The 22782-nt window shown below is 34.4% G+C and overlaps 1 protein-coding gene across 2 annotated transcripts; it reads right to left on the reverse strand.

Moving 5' to 3' along the window:
• Positions 1–20328: 20328 nt before the first annotated feature.
• On the reverse strand, positions 20329–22494 carry LOC131069515 (uncharacterized). Of its 2 annotated transcripts, none has more exons than XM_058004987.2 (2): positions 22190–22494; positions 20329–22072 (listed from the first exon to the last, which is right to left on the reverse strand). In XM_058004987.2, the coding sequence occupies exon 2, from the start codon at positions 21804–21806 to the stop codon at positions 20511–20513; it is 1296 nt and encodes a 431-aa protein (XP_057860970.2). In that variant the 5' UTR covers positions 21807–22072; positions 22190–22494; the 3' UTR covers positions 20329–20510. The 2 variants fall into 2 exon arrangements, with proteins under 2 accessions (XP_057860970.2, XP_057860969.2); XM_058004986.2 differs by having other exon boundaries at positions 20329–22075.
• Between the last annotated feature and the right edge of the window lie 288 nt (positions 22495–22782).

The following is a 22782-nucleotide window of genomic DNA, read 5'->3' on the forward strand; positions in this document are numbered from 1 at the left end:
GTAAGCCTTTTGGTCACCGGTAAGGGTTTTACCAACAGAGCTTTGTTGAAGATCTTTTGATGCACGTGATAAGTGGTGTTGGTGAGGCTTCTAGATGGTTCTTAGGATGTTGTTGGTTATCTTGTTTGTGTTCTAGTTCATCGGTGGTGTTGGATTTGGTTTATGGCGACCTATTTTGGGTCCGGTCTTATCTAGGTTATTGACTGGTTTATGTAGCGTGTTGGAGGATGTTCCTCATGCGTTACTGGTGGGATCAAATGATTGGTTTACATTGCTTTTGGCCTAAGATGACTTGGTTGATCATTGGTTTGCAGGTTTATGTTATGAATCTATTATATTATCTTTTAGGTGGCTGACCTAATTGTTTAGGTCCCAGGTTGACATAAATATGATGTAAGATCTCTTTGTAGATCATGGGCTTATGGGATTATGGTTATCTGTGTGCGAATAATGTTGTAATCATATGTAGAGGTTTTGGTCTATCATAGGTGATCGAATTGGGTTGGCAAGAGAGTTTTAAGGCCATTGGTATTGAGCTTAGTCAGAACTATACTTAGGCATAAGAGATGCTATACTTGCAATTTAATCTTCATTCCAGATTGTAGTATGGTTTTATTTTGTAGTCAGTGAGGCTCCTTTTTGTGATGAGCAGTGTGCTCTAGGATTTTGGCCTTCTTGTATGTGTAGGCCCCTCATATTGTAATCACATACTTACTGCAGAAGTATTATCTGACTGTGAGTAGGCTTCCCACCGTGGTTTTTCCCTTTATCGGGTTTTCCGCGTACAAATATTGGTGTCATGTGTTCTGGATGGATGGTAACTTTTCTATGATTTATGTTTATGTTTACTTGCTATAACAGTTATTCTGATATTTGGTTTATGCATTCTGGTGTCGAGTTTATGTGTTTTGATAATAAGGATTTGAATGCTTAAAGTTCTATAATCCGGTGACAACTGATTCACCCCCCCTCCTAGTTGTCCTCTGGTTATTTGAGCTTTCTAACAATTGGTATAAGAGCTTGGTCCTCTTTGTATAAGCTTAACCTCTTGAGAAAGATCCTATGGAGACTAGAAGTTCAAGTTCATCAAATACATTTGCAACTATTTTTCGGAGAGACATTCTTAGGCTTCATGGAAAAAATTACAGGGTATGGAATATTTGGATGGAGACTCATCTTTCATGTCTTGGAAAGGAAATTTGGGAGATCATTAAGAAAGGTGTTACATCATTTAATCTGACATCTGGAAATCCTCCTCTGATAGGTCTGGATAAAGAGCTTGAGAATGATTGTAGAGCTAGAGAATCCCTTTTATGCTCACTTTCTGATCAACAAATAATGAGACTAATTGTCAAATCAACTGCAAAGGCTATATGGGACAAATTGGAGACTTTGAATGAAGGTGATCTTACTGTTAAAATTGCTAAACTTGATGGTTACCAAGTGAGGTATGAGAATTTGAAGATGGAAGAAGATGAAAGGATTACTGTGTTTATGGAGAGAGTTAATGAGATTATTTTGGGAATTCAATGTTGTGGTGGATCTTCGAGCGAAGATGAAATAGTTTCTAAAGTACTGAGAGCTTTTCTACTAGCTTATAAGATGAAGGCTACCGCAATTAATGAGATGAGAACTATGGAAAACACCTATGTTAATATGGATACCTTGGTTGGGAAATTATCTACTTTTGAACTTGAGGAATTTGGACCTTCTGGAGCTGTGAAATCTGAACCTGCTTTTCATGCATCTACATCATCTATCGACAAGAGTGATTGGAAAGATTTATATGCGAAGGAACTAGAGGATATGAAGAAAGAAGATGAAGAGTTTGAGAAACTTGAAGCCTTATTTGCTAGAAGAATACCTAAAGGACTGACAAAAAGTAAGTATGAAGGAAAATCACCTTTTAAATGCTTTGCATGTAATAAGAAAGGTCATTTTGCATCTAGATGTCCTGAAAGGAATTCAAGATTTGAAGAAAGAGCTAGAAGATCTTTTAGACCTAACCATGATTATCAGAACAAGCATAAGTATAGGAAAAACAAAGACAAATCATGTTACTATGCGGATGAGGAAGGTGTTGTTAGGATAACCGGTGAACAACTACGAGGGGGGGGGGGGTGAATCAGTTGTTGATAGATTATATCAATTAATCCACTTAATAACCTTTAAACAGATCACATAAACATTAAGTACCGGAATATCAGAAACTGATGCCAGTAAGCAATAAAACTTAACAATGAAACATATAATCAACACAATGCAACCATACCACATAACACCATGATTTGTACATGGAAAACCCGAAAAGGGAAAAACCATGGTGGGAAACCTACCCACAGTCAGATGATACTTCTGCAGAAAGTATGTGATACAATGAGGGGCCTACACATGCAGGAAGGCACACTTCCTAGAGCATATTTCTCATTACAAAATAGTCCCACTGACTACAAAGAGGTTATAACTACCTTAAGATAAATGGACAACAATCCAGAATAATGAACTGCCAGAGATAAAATCTACCATGCCTGATTACAATCCCAATTAAGCTCAATACCGAAGGCCTTTGCATCTTCCTTAATCCCAACTTGATCATCTATGATCAACCAAATCTCCTTCGCATATGATATTGCATTCCAAGACCATGACACATAATCTATAATGATATCTTACATCATTTTATACCAACCCTAAGGCCTAAACAGATTAGGTCGGCCACCTAAAAGATATTACAATAAGATCATTACATACATCTATTTTACAATGATATGCCATGTCGGCTTAAGACCAAAACAACAATAACCAATCCATAAATCATCTTGGTAACGTGTAGAGAACATGTTAACATGATACTGGTCCATAACCTAGATAGGCACCAGACCTAATCTAGGTCCACCATGCCAAATAAATGTCTTCACTCAGTTGAGGCACGATCAAAGAACATCTTCAACATCCTAAAATCCATCTAGAAGCCACACCAACACCATGTATGCATCCTGTCAATATTTCTCAGTGAAAGCTTTGTCGATTAAACCTTAAACCAATGTCGATATGGGTTTACAAGAGTGTATGATAGAATCTGATTACCAAGTCAATACCAACTGACCAAAACATGTTGCTATTATGGACGTGTTGCATTGGTTTTGTCATTGATGTCAACACTTATTCTTCTGAAGATCTTTGGTTATGTTCACCGACAAGTTCAATAACTCATGCACAGTCACCAGTATATCGTTCACCGACAGGTTATATTGTTCACCGGCATTGAAGATGACTTGTTATCATCTAGAGATCACTTGGTTATGTCGAAGACATGGTTTGGACACTTGGTTTTGGTATTTTGGTTATTGGTCTAAACAGGTTGACACATTTGTTGTTACTGACAAATTGGTCTAGGCTATGGACTGGCATGCATTATCTATTCTAGATCAGCACGACACGTTATGGAGATGATTTGATTAATTGGATATTATTGTAAATGTATTGAGCCAACATGATGCATCACATCTTGACTCATTTGTAATTGGTTTAATTATAATATTCTTGGTAAGCTGACCTACACATTTGGTCTTAGGCTTTGGTATATATGTAAGAACTCATTTGTGAGATGAAGAGTGTGGAAGTGTGGTATTGTATCATGGTATGTGCGAATATTGAAGATTGTATGAGAAGACCATAAAGAAGGTTCAAGGAAGGTTTGAAGGTGATTATCAGAGCTTAACCGGCACTGAATCCAGCATTGGAGATGCTACTTTGAGTAGTACATTATCATTGGATTTAATCATCCAATTGTAGTCAGTGTGACTCCTATTTTGTGATTGAGCAGTGAGCTCTAGGCGGTTGGCCTTTCTGCATGTCCAGACCCCATTTGTATACACATACTATCAGTAGTAGTATCATCTGATTGTGGGTAAGGTTTCCCATCGTGGTTTTTCCCCTTACAAGGTTTCCACGTACAAATATTTGTGTTATGTGTTGTGGATGTTGTTTCTCTTTCTGTTCTATGCATTAAGTTTCACCGGTATTAATATTTATTGCTAATCTATCTACTGACATAAGTTTGGTTTATTGGTATTAAGTATCAAGTTTGATTAAGTTATATTTGGGTTGAAATTAATTAACAACTGATTAACCCCCCCCCCCCCCGCCCTTAGTTGCCTCCGGGTCCTAACAATTGGTATCAGAGCCAAGTCCCCTTTTTGCAGAAGTTTAACAACTTGAGGAGATTCTATGGCAACAAACTTTTTCAAGAAGGATAGTTCGAAACTTGATGGAACTAATTATGGTATATGGAAGATCAGAATGGAGACACATCTGAATTGTATTGGAAGAGACATATGGGATGTTACAAAGTGGCTATGTTAGTCCTACACCGAATCAACCGAATCCACCAACATTGGGTAAGGATCAAGAGAATGATTGCAAAGCAAGGGAAGCACTCTTGAGCACCTTATCAGATCAACAAATCATGGGATTATCAGACCGATATACTGCTAAAGCTATTTGGGACAAATCAGAGACCATGAATGAAGGTGATACCACTGTCAAAATTGCAAAACTGGAATGCTTCCAGGTCAAGTATGGAAATCTGAAAATGGAAGAAGATGAAAGAATTTTTGCTTTTATGGAAAGGGTAAATGAAATTGTTTTGGGAATACAATGTTGTGGAGGATCCTTGAGTCAAGATGAAATTGTTTCTAAAGTTCTAAGAGCATTTCCACCAACATACAAAATGAAAGTAACTTCTATTAATGAGTTGAGAACAATGCCTAATACATCAGTATCTAGAGATACCTTGGTTGGAAAACTTTCAGCATTTGAACTTGAGGAATTTGGTCTTGTTGCTACAATTAAAACATATTTAGCCTTCAAAGCATCATCATATGTAGCATCATCAGCATCATCTGACAAATCTGATTGGAAAACACTTTATGCAAGAGAACTTGAATATATCAGAAAGGAAAATGAAGAATTGGAAGAACTTGAAGCACTATTTGCAAGGAAAATGCCTAAAGGTCCTATTGGAAGTAAGTATGAAGGTAAAGTGCCATTTAAATGTTTTAACTGCAATAAAATTGGTCATATGGCATCTAGATGTCCTGATAGACATGCAAGATTGAGAGAAGAAGATAAAAGGACATATAAACCTAACCCTGAATATCAGAGATACAGATTTAAGAAGAGTAGAGACAAATCATGTTACTATGCTGATGAAGGAGTTACTGATGATTCTGATGATGAACTGACAGACAATGGATGGGCTTTTGCTGCAATAAAAGAAGATCAATTGGCACCTACTATTCCACTAGTAGAGCAAGCCCTGACAGATAAAATTGAAGAAAAGGATGAATGGATTATAGATTTCGGATGTTCACATCATATGTCTGGTGATAAAAGTAAATTCTTATTTTTTTAGGAATACAGTGGAGGTCTAGTAAGATTTGGGGATGATAAAACTTGTTTGATCAGAGGAAAAGGCACTATATCTTTTGATGGTAAGTATAATACTGACAACATTTATTATGTTGAAGGTTTGAAGCATAATCTTTTGAGTGTTGGTCAATTAGTTGAAAAGGGATTTCAGTTACAATTCAAGAATGGTAAATGCTAAATCATGAATAGAATTGGTTTGGAGATTGCAATCGGTAATCAGACTAGAGGTAATATCTTTCATTTGAACAACAATGAAAAGACATGCTTGATTGCACATATTGATGAAAGTTGGTTATGGCATAAAAGACTTTGTCATGTGAATTTTGATTTCATTATAAAGATTAGTTCATCTAAGGCAGTAAGGGATTTACCTAAGATTGTAAACCTCATAATTCGGTATGTAAGGAATGTCAAATGGGAAAGCAAGTTAGAACTAAATACATGGACATAGGTTCCCCGGCCTAAAGACAAAAATGTAATTGGAACTAAATGGGTATTCAGAAATAAACTTAATTGAGCTGGTAAGGTAATCAGGAACAAAGCAAGATTAGTGTGTAAAGGATATTCACAGAAAGAGGGAATTGATTACAATGAAACCTTTGCACCAGTAGCTAGAATTGAGGTAGTCAGATTATTTCTTGCATTTGCAGCCCACAAGAACTATAAAGTATATCAAATGGATGTAAAATGTGCATTTCTGAATGGTGATCTTGAAGAGGAAGTTTACATTGAACAACCTAATGGATTTTCATTGACAAATGATAAAGATATGGTTTGTAGATTAAGGAAAGCTTTGTATGGATTAAAGCAAGCTCTTAGAGCTTGGTATGCTAGAATGGACAAATACCTTTTGAAGCTTGGTTACACTGAAGGTAATGATGACAATAACTTATATTTCAAAGTGACTAATGATGACATCTTGGTTATTGAAGTTTTTGTTGATGATATCATTTTTGGAGGAGAAGATGGATTGCGTAAAGACTTTGCTAATAAGATGCAAGAAGAATTTGAAATGTCTATGATTGGGGAGATAAAATTGTTTTTAGGATTGCAGATTTCATAGACTGATAAAGGTATATTCATATGTCAAACAAAGTACTTGAAAGAACTATTGAAGAAATTTGGTATGGAAAATTCCAAACCGGTAAGTACTCCTATGACTACAACTGATAAATTGACATTGAAGGATGATTCAATTCCTATTCATCTGACAAGATACAAATCTATGATTTGAGGTTTATTGTATTTGACACAAACAAGACTTGATATAATGAATGTAGTATGTATTGTTTCAAGATTTCAGAGTAATCCTAGAGAAAATCATGAATCAACAGTGAAAAGGATTTTCTGGTATCTACAAGGCACAACAAATCTTGGTTTATGGTATCCTAAAGATGATTTTTTTGATTTATGTGCATACATCAATGCAAATTGGGTAGGAGATGTAGATGACAGAAAGAGAACCACCGGTGGGGCATTCTTTCTTGGTAGAAGATTGATTTCATGGTTGAGCCTTGAGAAACAGAGTTGTGCATCATTATCAACAACAGAATCAGAATATGTTGCAGCAGCAACCAATTGTACTCAGGTATTATGGATTAAGAAAATGTTGAAGGACATAAAGGTAAAATGAAAAGAACCTATAATCATTTACTGTGATGATTCAGCAGCAATTGATATATCTAAGAATCCGGTATTTAATTCTAAGACTAAACATGTTTCAATCAAATATAATTTTCTAAAAGAGAATGTTGAAGCAAAAGAAGTGAGATTGTTTTATGTGAATACTAAAGAGCAGATTGTAGATATCTTTACCAAGCCTTTGCCTAAGGAAACTTTTGAATATCTCACAGAGCATCTTGGGGTAATATTCTCACCAGTAGAGACTTAGACAGTTGATGATTGACATCAAACCGACAGAATTAACAGAGAAACCTTTTTCCGGCTTTAATGGAGGAGTGCTACTTCTCATGGGGAGTAGTTGTTAAAACAATTGGTTAATGTAATTGGTTTTATAAGTTGGTTGTATGTTTTGGTATTTGTATTGCTTTGGCATTTGATGTCAAAGGGGGAAAGATATCTATGGAAAAATATTATGGAAAAAGATTATCCTATGGGGAGAGAGATTATTGATTGGGGGAGAGATATATACTCTCTACACTTGTATTTTGATTTCTGGTATTGATCTATTTTTGGAGATTGTTGGTTTTTGGTTTTTAGCATTCTATTTTGGCACTTGGATGTTTTTCCATCTTGTGTTGCCATCAATGCCAAAGGGGGAGATTATTGGTATTATGGATGTGTTGCATTGGTTTTGTCATTGATGTCAACACTTATCCTTCTAGAGATCCTTGGTTATGTTCACCGACAAGTTTAGTAACTCATGCACAGTCACCAGTATATCATTCATCGACATGTTATATTGTTCACTGGCACTGAAGATGATTTGTTATCATCTAGAGATCACTTGGTTATGTCGAAGACATGGTTTGGACACATGGTTTTGGTATTTTGGTTATTGGTCTAAATGGGTTGACATATTTGCTGTTACCAACAAATTGGTCTAGGTTATGGACCGACATGCATTATCTATTCCAGATCAACATGACACGTTATGGAGATGATTTAATTAATTGGATATTGTTGTAAATGTATTGAGCTGACATGATGCAACGCATCTTGACTCATTTGTAATTGGTTTAATTGTAATATTCTTGGCAAGTTGACCTGCACATTTGGTCTTAGGCTTTGGTATATATGTAAGAGCTCATTTGTGAGATGAAGAGTGTGGAAGTGTGGTATTGTATCATGGTATGTGTGAATATTGAAGATCGTATGAGAAGACCATAGAGAAGGTTCAAGGAAGGTTTGAAGGTGATTATCAGAGCTTAACTGGCACTGAATCCAGCATTGGAGATGCTACTTTGAGAAGTACATTATCATTGGATTTAATCATCCAATTGTAGTCAGTGTGACTCCTATTTTGTGATTGAGCAATGAGCTCTAGGAGGTTGGCCTTTTGGCATGTGCAGACCCCATTTGTATACACATACTATCTGTAGTAGTATCACCTGATTGTGGGTAAGGTTTCCCACCGTGATTTTTCCCCTTACAGGGTTTCCATGTACAAATCTCTATGTTATGTGTTGTGGATGTTGTTTCTCTTTCTGTTCTATGCATTGAGTTTCACCGGTATTAATATTTACTACTAATCTGTAAACCGACATTAAGTTTGGTTTACCGGTATTAAGTATCAAGTTTGATTAAGTTATATTTGGGTTGAAATCAATTGACAATTGATTCACCCCTCCCCCTCTCAATTGCCTCCGGGTCCTAACAAAACATGCTCCAGAAGTATGTAACACATAAAATCAAATATACCCCATTGATCGAAACATGTCGAAAGTTTCCAATAGTAGTCTCTTCTGCTGGTAACACTAGATCTTCTACCAGTAACCAAAACCTGTCTGCCGGTAACCAAAACCTGTCTGTCGGTAAACAACCATAACAACTTGTGTTGACATCAATGACAAAAAATCAGTGAAACACATAATGAATTCATCCATAATGCCAATAGGTGTGACCAATTATGATGATGAACCAACACAAGATTCAGCTAGTGGATCCGACAATGGAAAGGGATGTTTATCTTTGGCTATCAAGGAAGATGATCCGACACCTGAAGAGAAGGCCCTTGCTGCTAAAATTGAAGACAAGTGTGAATGGGCAATTGACAGTGGATGTTCACATCATATGACTGGAGATAAAAGGAAGTTCTTATCTTTGCAAGAATTTGATGGTGGTTTGGTTAGATTTGGAGATGACAAAGCATGCATGATCAAGGAAAGAGGAACAATATCATTGGATGATAAGCATAAAACTGATAATGTTTATTATGTTGAAGGTTTAAGGCATAATATTTTGATTGTAGGACAGTTGGTGGATAGGGGATTTCAGTTAGAGTTCAAGGATGGAAAATTCAAGATTATCAATAGATCTAGATTGGAGATTGCAAATGGTACACAGATTAAAGCTAATATCTTTCATTTGAACTCTGATGAGAATACATGTTTAATTGCACAAATTAATGAGAGTTGTCTATGGCATAAGAGGTTGTGTCTTATGAATTTTACTTGCATTGTGAAGATCAATTCTACTAAGACAGTTAGAGATACACCTAAGATTGTAAAGCACTATAATCCGGTATGTAAGGAATGTCAAATGGGAAAACAAATCAATTTTTTTTAAAAAAGTATACAAGACAAATCTAATGATGATCTTGATCTTATTCATACTGATTTGTGTGGTCCTGCTAGAATCAAAAGTTTTCAGGGTGATAGATATTTCATACTAATCATTGATGAATATTCAAGAATGATGTTGGTTACTTTTCTAAGGGAGAAGTCTAAAGCATTTGAAAATTTGAAAATCTTTAAAATTAAAGTTGAGACAGAGACAAGATCGAAGATTAAATGTTTAAGGTTAGATTAGGGTGGAGAATTCACATCCGGTAAATTTAACAACTATTCTGAGAAGAATGGGATAAGGAGACAATTGTCTGCACCCTAGACACCTTAGCAGAATGGAGTTGTGGAAAGGAAGAATAAAACTATCTTGGATGCAGCTAGAAATATGATGATGGAAGATAATCTACCTCATGTCTACTGGAGAGAAGCTATAAGCATGATGATATACACATTCAACAGAGTTCATATCAAAGGAGATACCTGTAAGACACCTTATGATTTATGGTTTGGTCATACACCGACAGTTAACTATTTCATAATCTTTGGTAGTAAACACTATATCAAAAGAGATGATTCCATTGGAAAGTTTTATCCTAGATGTGATGAAGGAATATTTCTTGGTTATTCTAATGAAGGCAAAGCATATAGATGTTATAACAAAAAAATGCAGAGAATTGTGGAGAGCACAAATGTCAAAGTGGATGAGAAGAATAGAAGTCAATCATAAATTATGAGAGAGAACCGATAGTGGAAATGATCATAACTAAAGTGGTAGCACCTACACCAAAAAAAAATGTTGAACCAGTTACTCCGCCAGTATCAGAAAATTCTAGAGTAACTGAATATCAGGACAGAGGAACAAAAAATCAAAAGACTCGTAGGTATGTAAGGTTGAATCATTCAGAAGATCAAATCATTGGAGACAAAAGCAAATGAGTGATGACAAGAAGAAGGTTGGTAGTTGATGAGGTTTGTTTTATTTCTCAAATTGAACCTGCATCGGTAATTGAAGCTTGTAAAGATGAAAGTTGGATGAAATCTATGGAAGAAGAATTAGATCAGATAGAAAAGAATAACACATGGGCTTTAGTTCCTTGACCTAAAAATAAGAATGTTATTGGAACTAAATGGGTTTTTAGGAATAAATTGAATGAGGATGGACAAGTCGTAAGGAATAAAGCTAGATTGGTTTGTAAAGGATATTATCAAAAGGAAGGAGTTGATTATGGTGAAACCTTTGCACCGATAGCTAGGATTGAAGCTGTGAGATTATTTCTTGCTTATGTTGCACATAAGAACTACAAGGTTTATTAGATGGATGTTAAGTGTGCATTTCTGAATGGAGATCTTGAAGAGGAATTTTATATTGAGCAACCTGATGGATTTTCACTTTCAGATGACAAAAACATGGTTTGCAGGTTAAAGAAAGCTTTATATGGATTGAAACAAGCCCCTAGAGCTTGGTATACAAGACTGGATACATATCTTTTGAAGCTTGATTTCACTAAAGGTAATGTTGACAACAATTTATATTATAAGATCATTGATGATGACATATTGATTATTGAGGTTTTTGTTGATGATATCATTTTTGGAGGTGAAGATAAATTGTGTATGGAATTCTCTAACAATATGAAGAATGAATTTGAGATGTCTATGATTGGGGAGATGAGATTTTTCTTAGGTTTGCAGATTACTCAAATTGATAAAGGTATTTTCATCTATCAAACAAAGTATGCTAGAGAACTGTTTAGAAATTTGCATTGGAAAATTGTAAACCAGTTAGTACTCCGATGGTTACAAGTGAGAAATTGACAAAGAATGATGCATCTACACCGGTAAATCCTACAAGGTACAAGTCTATGATTGGAGATTTGTTATATACGACTTAGATTATATCGGATATAATGAATGCAGTTTATATTGTATCAATATAACAGAGTAATCTTAGAGAAAATCATGAGAGTGCGGTGAAAAGGATTTTCAGGTATTTGTAGGGAACAACTGAATATGGTTTGTGGTATCCTAAAAATGATGACTTTATATTATGTGCATATACAGATGCAAATAGGGCTGGCGATGTTGATGACAGGAAGAGCACATCGGGTCGAGCTTTCTTTCTTGGAAAGAAACTTGTTTCATGGATCAACAAGAAGCAGTCATGCACCTCTTTATCTACTGTTGAAGCTGAGTATGTTGTGGTTGCTACTAACTATACACAAGTTCTATGGATGAAGCAAATGTTGAAGGATATAAAGGTGGATTGTAATGAACCGGTAGTTATTCACTGTGATAACTCTGTTGCTATTGATATATCAAAGAATCCGGTATTTCATTCTAAGATAAAGCACATATCTATCAAGTATAACTTTTTAAAGGAGAAGGTGTAATCAAATGAAGTCAGACTGGTTTATGTGAACACTAAAGAGCAGATTGCAGACATCTTCACTAAACCTTTGCCTAAAGAATCATTTGAGTACTTCAGAGATAGATTGAGGGTTTCTGCCCCTCCGGTAGAGACCTGAGTGATGCTAATTGGCATCACTCTGGTATGCATTATCAGAGCTATTACTCATTCTGGATTGATGTGGTGGTGCTACTACTCAGGGGGAGTAGTCACCTGTAAGATTCAAAGGATTTATGATTTTTCTTTGATGTTAGCGGGGGAGAGATATATGTGAAAAAAAGAGCTTGACAGAATATCAGTCAAAGGGGGAGAGATCAGAGCTTCATTGCTATATCATTTTGTGGGAGATTGTTGGTTGTCTTCCATTGGGGGAGACTTGTTTAGCATTTCTTAGCACTTGGATGTTTTTCACATCTAGTGTTGCCATCAATGCCAAAGGGGGAGATTGTTGTAAATTTGGAGGAATTGATTATGTGTTGCATTGATGTTTTGTCATTGATGGCAACATCGACTGTTTTGGTTGTTTACTGATTTCTAGTTGGTTTCGATAGAGTGGTTGGTTTATGATATTGATCTGATATGATCTAGTATGCTTTGGTTTGTGGAATTGGTTTGGATCTGCCATTCTCGTTGTTCAGATGTGTATCATGATCAGTTGGTTTAGGATTTGATGACTCAGGAGCTATCATTTGTTCTAGTAAGCCTTTTGGTCATCGGTAAGGGTTTTATCGACATAGCTTTGTTGAAGATCTTTTGATGCACGTGATAAGTGGTGTTGGTGTGGCTTCTAGATGGTTCTCAGGATGTTGTTAGTTATTTTGTTCATGTTCTAGTTCATTGGTGGTGTTGGATTTGGTTTATGGTGACCTATTTTGGGTCTGATGTTATCTAGGTTATGGACCGGTTTATGTAGCGTGTTGGAGGATGTTCCTGATGCATTACCAGTGAGATTTAATGATTGGTTTACATTGTTTTTGGCCTAAGCAGACTTGGTTGATAATTAGTTTGTGGGTTTATGTTATGAATTTATTATATTATCTTTTAGGTGGCTGACCTAATTGTTTAGGTCTTGGCTTGGTATAAATATGATGTAAGATCTCTTTGTAGATCATGGGCATATGAGATTATGGTTATCCGTGTGTGAATAATGTTGTAATTACATGCAAAGGTTTTGGTCGATCATAGGTGATCAAATTGGGTTGGTAAGAGAGGTTTAAGGCCTCTGGTATTGAGATTAACCAAAACTATACTCAGACATAGGAGATGTTATAGGGAGTTCAATATTCATTCTGGATTGTAGTCTAGATTTATTTTGTAGTCAGTGAGGCTCCTTTTTGTGATGAGAAGTGCGCTCTAGGTTGTTGGCCTTCCTGCATGTAGAGGCCCCTCATATTGTAATCACATACTTACTGCAAAAGTATTATCTGACTGTGGGTTGGTTTCCCATCGTGGTTTTTCCCTTTACTGGGTTTTCCATGTACAAATCTTGGTGTCATGTGTTCTGGATGGATGGTAACTATTCTGTGATTTATGTTTATGTTTAATTTATATAACAATTATTCCGGTATTTGGTTTATGCATTCCAGTGTTGAGTTTGTGTTCCGGTAATAAGGATTTGAATGCTTAAAGTTCTTTAATCTAGTGACAATTGATTCAGCCCCCCTCTCAGTTGTCCTCTGGTTATTTGAGTTGTCTAACAAATGCTTGCTTCGATGGATGGGTTGAAATTAATCATGTTGGATTGGGATGGAAGAGTTACATTTTTAAATGAAGGGGGAGGTTGAGAATAAGGAGGTGGAACACTATGATAGGTAGGTATCAAAGATGATTTGGTCACAAATGGAAGACTCGTGAAAGGAGGTATGAAAGAGTTTCGATTATTAATGTTTCCCCCTTGACTAACATGTGTAGGAATAACATTTTGTGTGGAAGTAGCCATGATATTGGGTGTAAAAGTAAGCACACTAGTCATATAAGAACTCATAGGAATAGAATGATTAACTTGACTAGGAGGTTGAGTGTAACCAAGGACTTCAACACAACTTTTTATAGGCATGATATTAGTGTCAATAATATGAGCAAGGCCACACAATAAATCAATGCCAACTTTATCACTTTGAACCATTCTTTTTAATCCTTCAATCAATTGGATAACTTTTCGGCTATTATTGACTCATCCATTATTGAGGATTTTCAAATTTGTTGTCAATCTTATCCAATTGGTCAACATAAACCCTAATTAGTGATTCATCCTCATAATGAAAATAATGTAAAGAATGGGGATAAATAGCATCAATTGTTGGAATATAAGAACCACCCACATTCTCATGAAATAAGTTATCTGAATTAGGCTCCATATCCTCAGTAATTAAACCTTGGGAAGCCTTAATTCTACAACTTCTTCTCTTGAGAATGTTGCAGGTAGGACTAATAGTAGTAAAACTCATGCACAAAGGAGGGGAATTTGAATTTAAATTTGAAGATTAAGAAATACATTTTTTTTGTTGAAAATGATTGGTTAACCAATTAATTTAGCAATTTGATTTGTGATTGAAAGATAAATGCATCTAGATCATAGCATAACATTTGAAAGATCAAATCTGAAAATTAATTCAAAAAATTATGCAATCCACATGATAAATTTTAGAATTATAAATTAGGGTTTTTATAAATTCAACCACTAAATTAATGTAATGAATAATTTGAGAATGAGATCTAGGAGGGAAAATTTTAATTTTAAATTCATTGAATAATTAGATTTGAAATTATTAATTCTAATTAGACAATGGACACAAGCTCAATTTTAGAATTAAAAAATTACGGTTTTTGTGAATTTAACCTCCAAATATTTGAAATTCAATGAAAAATTAAACATGTAAGTGTAAATTTGAATTTGAAATGCATAAATACTCAGATCTGAGAACATAAATAAGAATTACAGGTGTAAGGAGTCAGTTTCACCAAAATGTAATGGTGAAAAATTAGGTTGTCGACCATAGAAGGAAGAAGCCACTAATTTTTACTTAGGGACCATCAAATTAAAAGAGGGGTAAACCGAATGGATATAGCCACAAATCAACAAGGATAAGGACTGAGAATTCTATTAGATTTACTAGATTTGATTAGATTTCCCTCTTTTAAATTGAATTGTGAAAATGCTGAAATTAGGGTAAATATGTTGGAATTGATGTAAAAATGCATGAACAGTGAGCTCCAATCATTTGATCAAGCCACAAACCTGGATCTGATGAATGCAAATGTATTCAAATCTGCTCCCAGAAGGAGTTCCTGATTTGTCAGGACCAAGATGGTGGTTTCTCTGGTCCTCCACACTTTTCACACTCCAATGGGGGATTGATTTGTCACTGTAAATAAAGCCAATTATGAAGATCGTAGCTTTGTATCTGTTCTTACACATAGTAGAGAAGGGAAATAGGTTGGGAATATGGGTTTTCCTTAGGTTAAACCCTAGTTTTGGAATTAAGCATGAAATAGAAATGAAATATGATTGAATTACAGTAATGAAAATGTTCTCCTTTTAAGGGAGATGTTGAATAATGATTGAAACACAAATGCTATACCTCCTTGTGAATTTTTGTTTGTCTCCACATGAAATTAGGGTTTCATGAAGTCTTCAACAATATAAAACATGAATGTCAACTCCAATGCTTGAATCGTGACCGTATCTTTACTCCAATGCTTGAAAGAAGACTGATTGCTTGCTCACTTGAACTTAAATGCTTGATTGCTTGATGAAAAATTGAATTAACGTGCATGTGTTCGAATGCATATCAAAATGAGAGGGGTAGACCTCCTTTTATACTTTCCCATTGAAAAACAACTTAATTTTCTGACATAAGCCGACATGGGATCTAGGTCCCCACCAAAACGTTGTGATTGTTAAGGGGCCCAAAAATAGGCCTTGATTGGGGGGTACCAGAGTGTAGGGTGCTTTGGTCCTTGAGGACTAGGGTGCTAGCACCTTGGTCCTGACCAATCAGGCACCAAGAAAAAAGGCCAGGAAGATGCACATACTAAAAATGATGAGAAATTTACATGGTGTGAGTAGAATCAGGGCTTTGATTAGGCCTTGAGACATGAACGCCAAGGTGAGGGACCAAATGAGGACAAAATTATAAGGGAGTACAATTTAGGATTCTACACATACCAAAGATATCATCAATTACAACAACACAACAATTTCCAACAATAAAAGAAAACACATATTGTCAAACATTAGGTTGACATCAATGACAACACATATTTCCAACACATGTACATGCAAATGGGGTGAAAAATATAATAGAGAGAATATGTAAAATTATTAAATATTTCTATATTTTCAACATTGCAAATTACATTCAAAATCTCATCGAGATAAGATGTATAGGGTTTTTAAAGAGTTCTTCTAGTATTGGAGTCTTACACAAGAAGTAAAAAACCATGAGGAAGACTGTGTTAAGGTATTAGAGATTAATTGAACAATAAAGTAAAATTATGTTTATCAGTGTATAGAAAAACCTAATTCAGTGGATAAAGGAGATATAATCAAAGAACAATCAAAGTTTGAGTCTAGATTAAGAATTTATTTAACCACCAATCACAAATTCCAAGAGGACTCTTGAATTTTTTTTTTGTTTAGAAGGGAGACTAAAATCATAGAGCTAGTCTCACAAATGATTCTTCTCCATCCTATAGAAGAAGATTACACTAGAGCTTGAGGAATTGTCCAATCTTCCAATTGATTATTATAGTGAATACACATTTGAGTGGAGAAAAAGAACTAGATCACCCCCTATTATCACAACCAACACCATCAATTAATGCAAAATTTCCTTGGAAAAACCATCTCTGTTAATTTTCAAGAAACCTCAAGGAGGAGGATAACACTTCCCTAATCTATTCACCCTGAAGAGGACCCAAAATCTATTTTCAAGCCTAACCTAAGAGGAAGAAGGAAGAAATAACACCAAAAGCTTGACAAGATGCAAATCAGAAGAAGTATGAGGATCATTGGTGTTAATTCATTAGCATTAGATATCTATTTTTTCCTATTTTCTTGCAACTCTATGTAATTGGTAATTTTAAAATAGTACCAAACATAAAAAGAATAAGTATTTTTATCATGTTTAATTAGTTTTTGAATGATAGTGATGAAATATATTCTTAATGGTATCTAATATTATTCAACTTACAAATGACACGAAATCTCTATTTTTTTTTTCATTTATCGTACAATTTTTGATTTGTAAAGTAGATTTATGCAATTGGAGGTTGTCTTGTAATTTTCTTATAAACATTTGGTAGTGTTTTGTTTTATTAGTAGTAACCATCTTTGAAATGAAAAACATATCTTGGAATTTACATTTATAATAGTACAAACAATTTCAAGATTCTTAAGAAACATAATATGATAAAAAATATGTCAGTCATGATTCAGAGATATTTCTTACTCATTACTCATTTTTCTTTAATAATTTGTCATATATGTAACAACACTAAAGACAAATACCAAATATATTGTACATAGATGGATTACTTTTTTTTCCAAAGCAACATAGATTAATTGCCTTTAAATTTAATAGAAAAGATAATATCAATTCAACTAACAAGACTATTTGTCTTATAAGAATGAAAAACAAAAAAAGATTGTTTGATGATTAAGACAAGCTACTAACTCTCAAAGATATTTGGGTTAATATATTTTTCTAGATTATATCAATTGTTTTATACTTAAAATAAGGTACACAAGTAATGAACATATGTTGTGTATACTCCAAGAGCATTTATGAAAATGTTGGTCTAATTTACCAAGGAAAACAACAACAACAACAAGTATTGTATAAGCATAAAGCATGAAGTAAATATACACAAATCACCATTTATATCAACTTTACAATACACTATTCATCATTGGACCAAAGGAGGAGAATCACAAAGCTCATCTATATCCACTCTCAAATTACAAAACTCTACATGCAGACAAAAAAATGTTAACTAAGCATTTATCAACCTATGGGGTATACTGTGTTGAGAAACTTAGTGGAAAGATGACATTTGTATAAAATCCGAGCTAACTCGTATCATGATTTTTAGCTTGGAAAAAGACTATATTTACAATTATAAGGTAATTGCGATTACAATTTAGAATTTTGGATTTATAGTAGGGGTGGTTAGTATATTTTTTTCTTAAATTACTGATAATAACATTAGTGATTGCACCACATTTTGTGTAGATTACTTATAATTTTTTGGGCAATTACTATATTATACCTTAATAACCCTTGAGTATGAGGTGATGCAATTAAATTATGTTAAAATTCACGTAAAAAGATGGTCAATTGTACTATTAAGTTTAGAAACCAATGTTCTAATGTTAGGCAAATAGACACAAATACAAAATTATCTTTAATCATATTAGGATGATTGGATCCAAACTAGATCAAATATCATGAAGGTCAAATTATTTTCAAAATAAAAAAATATTTTGTGAAGGTGAATGCAAGTGAGAAACAAAAGAAGCCTTATTGAATTTGGGTAGGAGGGTCTACTATGAATCATGTATATTTTGCTAATTTCAAAAAGTTAATATGTAGAAACTTGCCAATTAGTTATATATTTTAAATACAAAATTCATTGCTATCAACCTTCTTCATATATATTAAAAATCAACAGTGACCTTCAAAATCTTTCTATTATTTTATTATTAATTTAGTTAAGAGAAATAAGTAAGGCACAAACAAATCGTGTACATCAATCGTTGCATAACAAGATCCACATTGCTCTTTGTAGCACTCATTTTTAAATATTAAATAGCATAAGACAAAGTCTTCTTCTAGGTGTTGAAGAATTAGTTTTGCAAAGGACATGATCACATGTTTGGAGGAAAGTCTCATAATTTCACATGTATCCCAAACTCCCATTTTTTCAAGATGTAGTTGTCTCAATCTTCTAAATAATAATTCAAGTCTAGAATTTTATTTTATTTTTAAATTTTTTTTATCGATGCCAGTTCTAGAGTCTTTATATATAATCTTTTTTACAATATACAATTAGGTAAATTGATTTACAAAAGTATATTAAATCCTAATTCATTCCCACTTCAAGTTAACACGTTAAACTATTTTTTATTATTATCAAATATCAATTAGCTTATGTACTTAATTCAATAAAATATCTGTAAATTTATAAACAAATGCCTTAATTTGATTAGGTATCTATAAGGTTTTTCTATTACCTTGCAACTTGTTATAGTTGGTAAATCAAAATAATACAAACATAAAAAGAATAAGTAGTTTCTATTACATTTAATAAAAGTTTGAATGATAGTGACAAGAAGACATTCTTTATGATATCTAATGTTACCCAACTTACAATTGACATACAATCTCTAATTTGAAGGTATTAATATATTTTTTTCTTTATTGTACAACTTTTGATTTGTAAGTAGGTCTATGACAAGTGAAGGGTGGCCTATATTTTTCTTACAAACAATCACCTACTATTTTGTTTTATTAATTGTAATTATCTTTGAAATGAAAAATATAACTTAGATTTTACATTTATAATAGTACAAACAACAATTCCAAGATTCTTAAAAAACATGATGTGATCAAAATGCATTATTCATGACATTTCTTACTCATTGCTCACTTTTTCTTTAATAATTTGTCATATATATAACAACACTAAAGACAAATGTCAAATATATTGTACATAGATTGATTACTTTTTTTTTAAAGCAACATAGATTGATCGCTTTTAAATTTAATACAAAAGATAATATCAATTCAACTAACAAGATTATTTGTCTTATAAGAATGAAAAACGAAAACAAATATACTAACTTTCAAAGATTAATATATTTTACTGAATTAATCAATCCTATTATACTTAAAATTAAGGTACACAAGAAAGGAATATATGTTGTGTATACTCCAAGAGCATTTATGAAGATATGTTGGGCTAATTTTTTTTTTGAATTGTATCAATCTTATTATTTTTAAAATTAAGGTACACAAGTAAGAAATATATATTGTGTATATTTCAAAAGTATTTATGAAAATATGTTGTGTATACTCCAAGAACATTTATGAAAATATGTTGGATTAATATACTTTTACCAATTATATCATTCCTATTATACTTAAAATTAAGATATACAAATGTTGTGTATACTGCAAAAACATTTATGAAAATGGTGATGTAATTTACCAAGGAAAACAACAAGAAGAAGTATCATAAAGTAAATATACACATATCGCCATTAATATCAGCTATACAGTACACTGTTCTTCCCTGGACCAAAGAAGGAGAATTGCAGAGCTCATCTATATCCACTCTTGAATTACAGAACTATATATGTAGACAAAAAATTGTTAACTTAGCTTAATCAATCTATACAGTATACTGTGTTGAGAAACTTAGTGGGAAGAAGACATTTCTATAAAATCTGATCTAACTCGTTCAAAAGCCTTCACAATCATGTCATGATTTTCAGATGGGTTCAACGAAAGATAACATTCCAGGAGGCGCTGAAGATCTCCATAGCAATGAATATTTTTCTCAATTATCATTTCGACCATTGATTCTATGAAATCTCTCTGCGGATCAGACGAGGACTTCACAACTGCAAAACTATTGCTTCTCCAATCCATTCCATTGGGCTTTGGTGAACAAGCTCTGCTGTTATTTTTGCCCAAATGGGGCCTCGATTTGCCATGCTTTTTGAGTGCCCGAGTGCCCACATCATTGGAAAACTGCAATTTTCCTGCATCAGGCTTTTTCCGAGCAGGGACAGATTTTTTCTCACTGCCCTTTGGTTCTTTGATTCCATATTCTGAATTCTGTCCGTGCCTTGGTCTGGTTATTGAAGGCTTGCATTCCTCCAAATACTGAAGAAATCTCTGTTTCTCTTCCATGTCAGTAGCCCAAATGCTGTACAGATCTGGAGAATTTATATCAAGAAAAGATACCGGGGCTTGCTTAAGGCCTTCCTCTTCTTTGGATGATGCACAATTCAACCTGCAATTTCCTGAATTGGAACGGATAAAACTGCTATTTAGCACAAATGGGTCCCGAACCAGTTCAATCATGTCCTTAACTGTTTTCTCCAGGGGCTGCACTTGTGAGAAATCCTCATGAACAGGGCTGGGCAATCCTGCAACATTGAATTGATGCCCTGGCAGCTTCCAATTTCCACTTTTAGACTCCAATTCAAGGGCAAACTGGTTTTGGTCCATGAATTGGGTACAGAAGCTCTTTTTCTTGTATTGAGATTTTTTGGAGAGATAGTCCTGTACAGCCTCTTGTTCATCTGAGCTCCAGAATTCCTCATTTCTTTCCCCTGTTTTCGACACCGATTCCACTGTGGCTCCGCAACTGCAACTTGCAGAGATTCGGGACTCTATAGAGAACCCACTTTTGCTCTTCTTCCCTTTGCTTGCAGCCTTTCTTTTCACTGGTTCAATGTCCACCACTTGGGCTTTCTGCATTGCTTGTTCCCCTGAGGCTCTTTGATTGAGAGCAGGATGAACATTAACTCTTTGAATCCTGCTGAAATGATAGCTGTTTCTGGGCAAATTAATGGCGAACTCATCTCTACTACTTGTGCTGCGTTGAAGTCTTCTCTGGGACTCTCTTAACCTGCCCATGTCTCGGAGCTTGTAGAACCACACATTGGGCATTACATGAGACAGTCTGAATCTTGAGTTCCCCATTGTTGGACAAATCAATTTCTCTAGCTCCTCATTGACATTCTGCCCAATTTATAAACCTGGGCTTTAAGATTCAATAGCTTCACAGGATCTTTCTCCATTTGTCTGTCAAATCCCACAGCACAAAGTGTAGCAACTCCTTATACTAGGTCAGATCCATCCTTAATGATTTTAAAAACTAGAACAATGTTGTCAGCCACAGTATGTGAGGGAGTAGCAGTAAATATGAGCTTGACTTTCACTGTCAGATCCATCCTTTGAGTCTTAATCTACTTAAAGAACTTAAAAAATATCGTCAGCAACAGTTTGTGCAAGAAGTAGCAGTAAAGATGATATTGACTTAAATGGAAAAAAACACAGAGACTGGGCCATAGAAAGAGACCTACCGTGAAGATGCCAAAGTCATATGGACGTAAGATTTAACCAAATATTCTGGTGCACATGCAAGTTTCTTCAATTCGAAGGCAACATCTAGATGATGACAGAAAGCTGAAGAGACTTGAGTCCAATCACAACGTAAGGCAACTAATTTGAGTGGTTGCATGCTAGTTAATCATTACAACGACACCATGAAATAAGGTCCCATTGGGGATGACATCTTTCACAGCAGCCAAATAAGTTGCTCCGGATCACAAATATTGTTGTTTCTCTGAACTTACCCAGAATTTTCCAAGGCGTACCACCCATAACTGTGCCTTTCAATTTTTTTGTTTCACTTGGTTTGAGGGAAAAGATTTTTCATTTAAAGTTTTTTATGCGCCCTTTTTTTTTATCTCAATGTTTAGTGGTAGAGAATTTGTGCTCTTAAAAGATTGTGTCTATTCAGCCGACAGAATGGCTCTCTTTTTAATAGTCAAACAATTTTAACACTAGAAAAATGACCACCCTGTTGGCTGGATAGCCATTTCGCTCTTTAAAGGGAGGTCTTAAGTTCAAATCTCTCATGGGTAAGGTATGCTTGCCTCGTTTGTAGCACAAT

Source organism: Cryptomeria japonica, chromosome 3 (assembly GCF_030272615.1).
Source record: "Cryptomeria japonica chromosome 3, Sugi_1.0, whole genome shotgun sequence".
Lineage (NCBI taxonomy): Eukaryota > Viridiplantae > Streptophyta > Pinopsida > Cupressales > Cupressaceae > Cryptomeria > Cryptomeria japonica.

Coding starts and splice junctions, on each gene's coding strand:
- LOC131069515 (XM_058004987.2), bottom strand. CDS start 21,806: ATGGGGAACTCAAGATTCAGACTGTCTCATGTAATGCCCAATGTGTGG.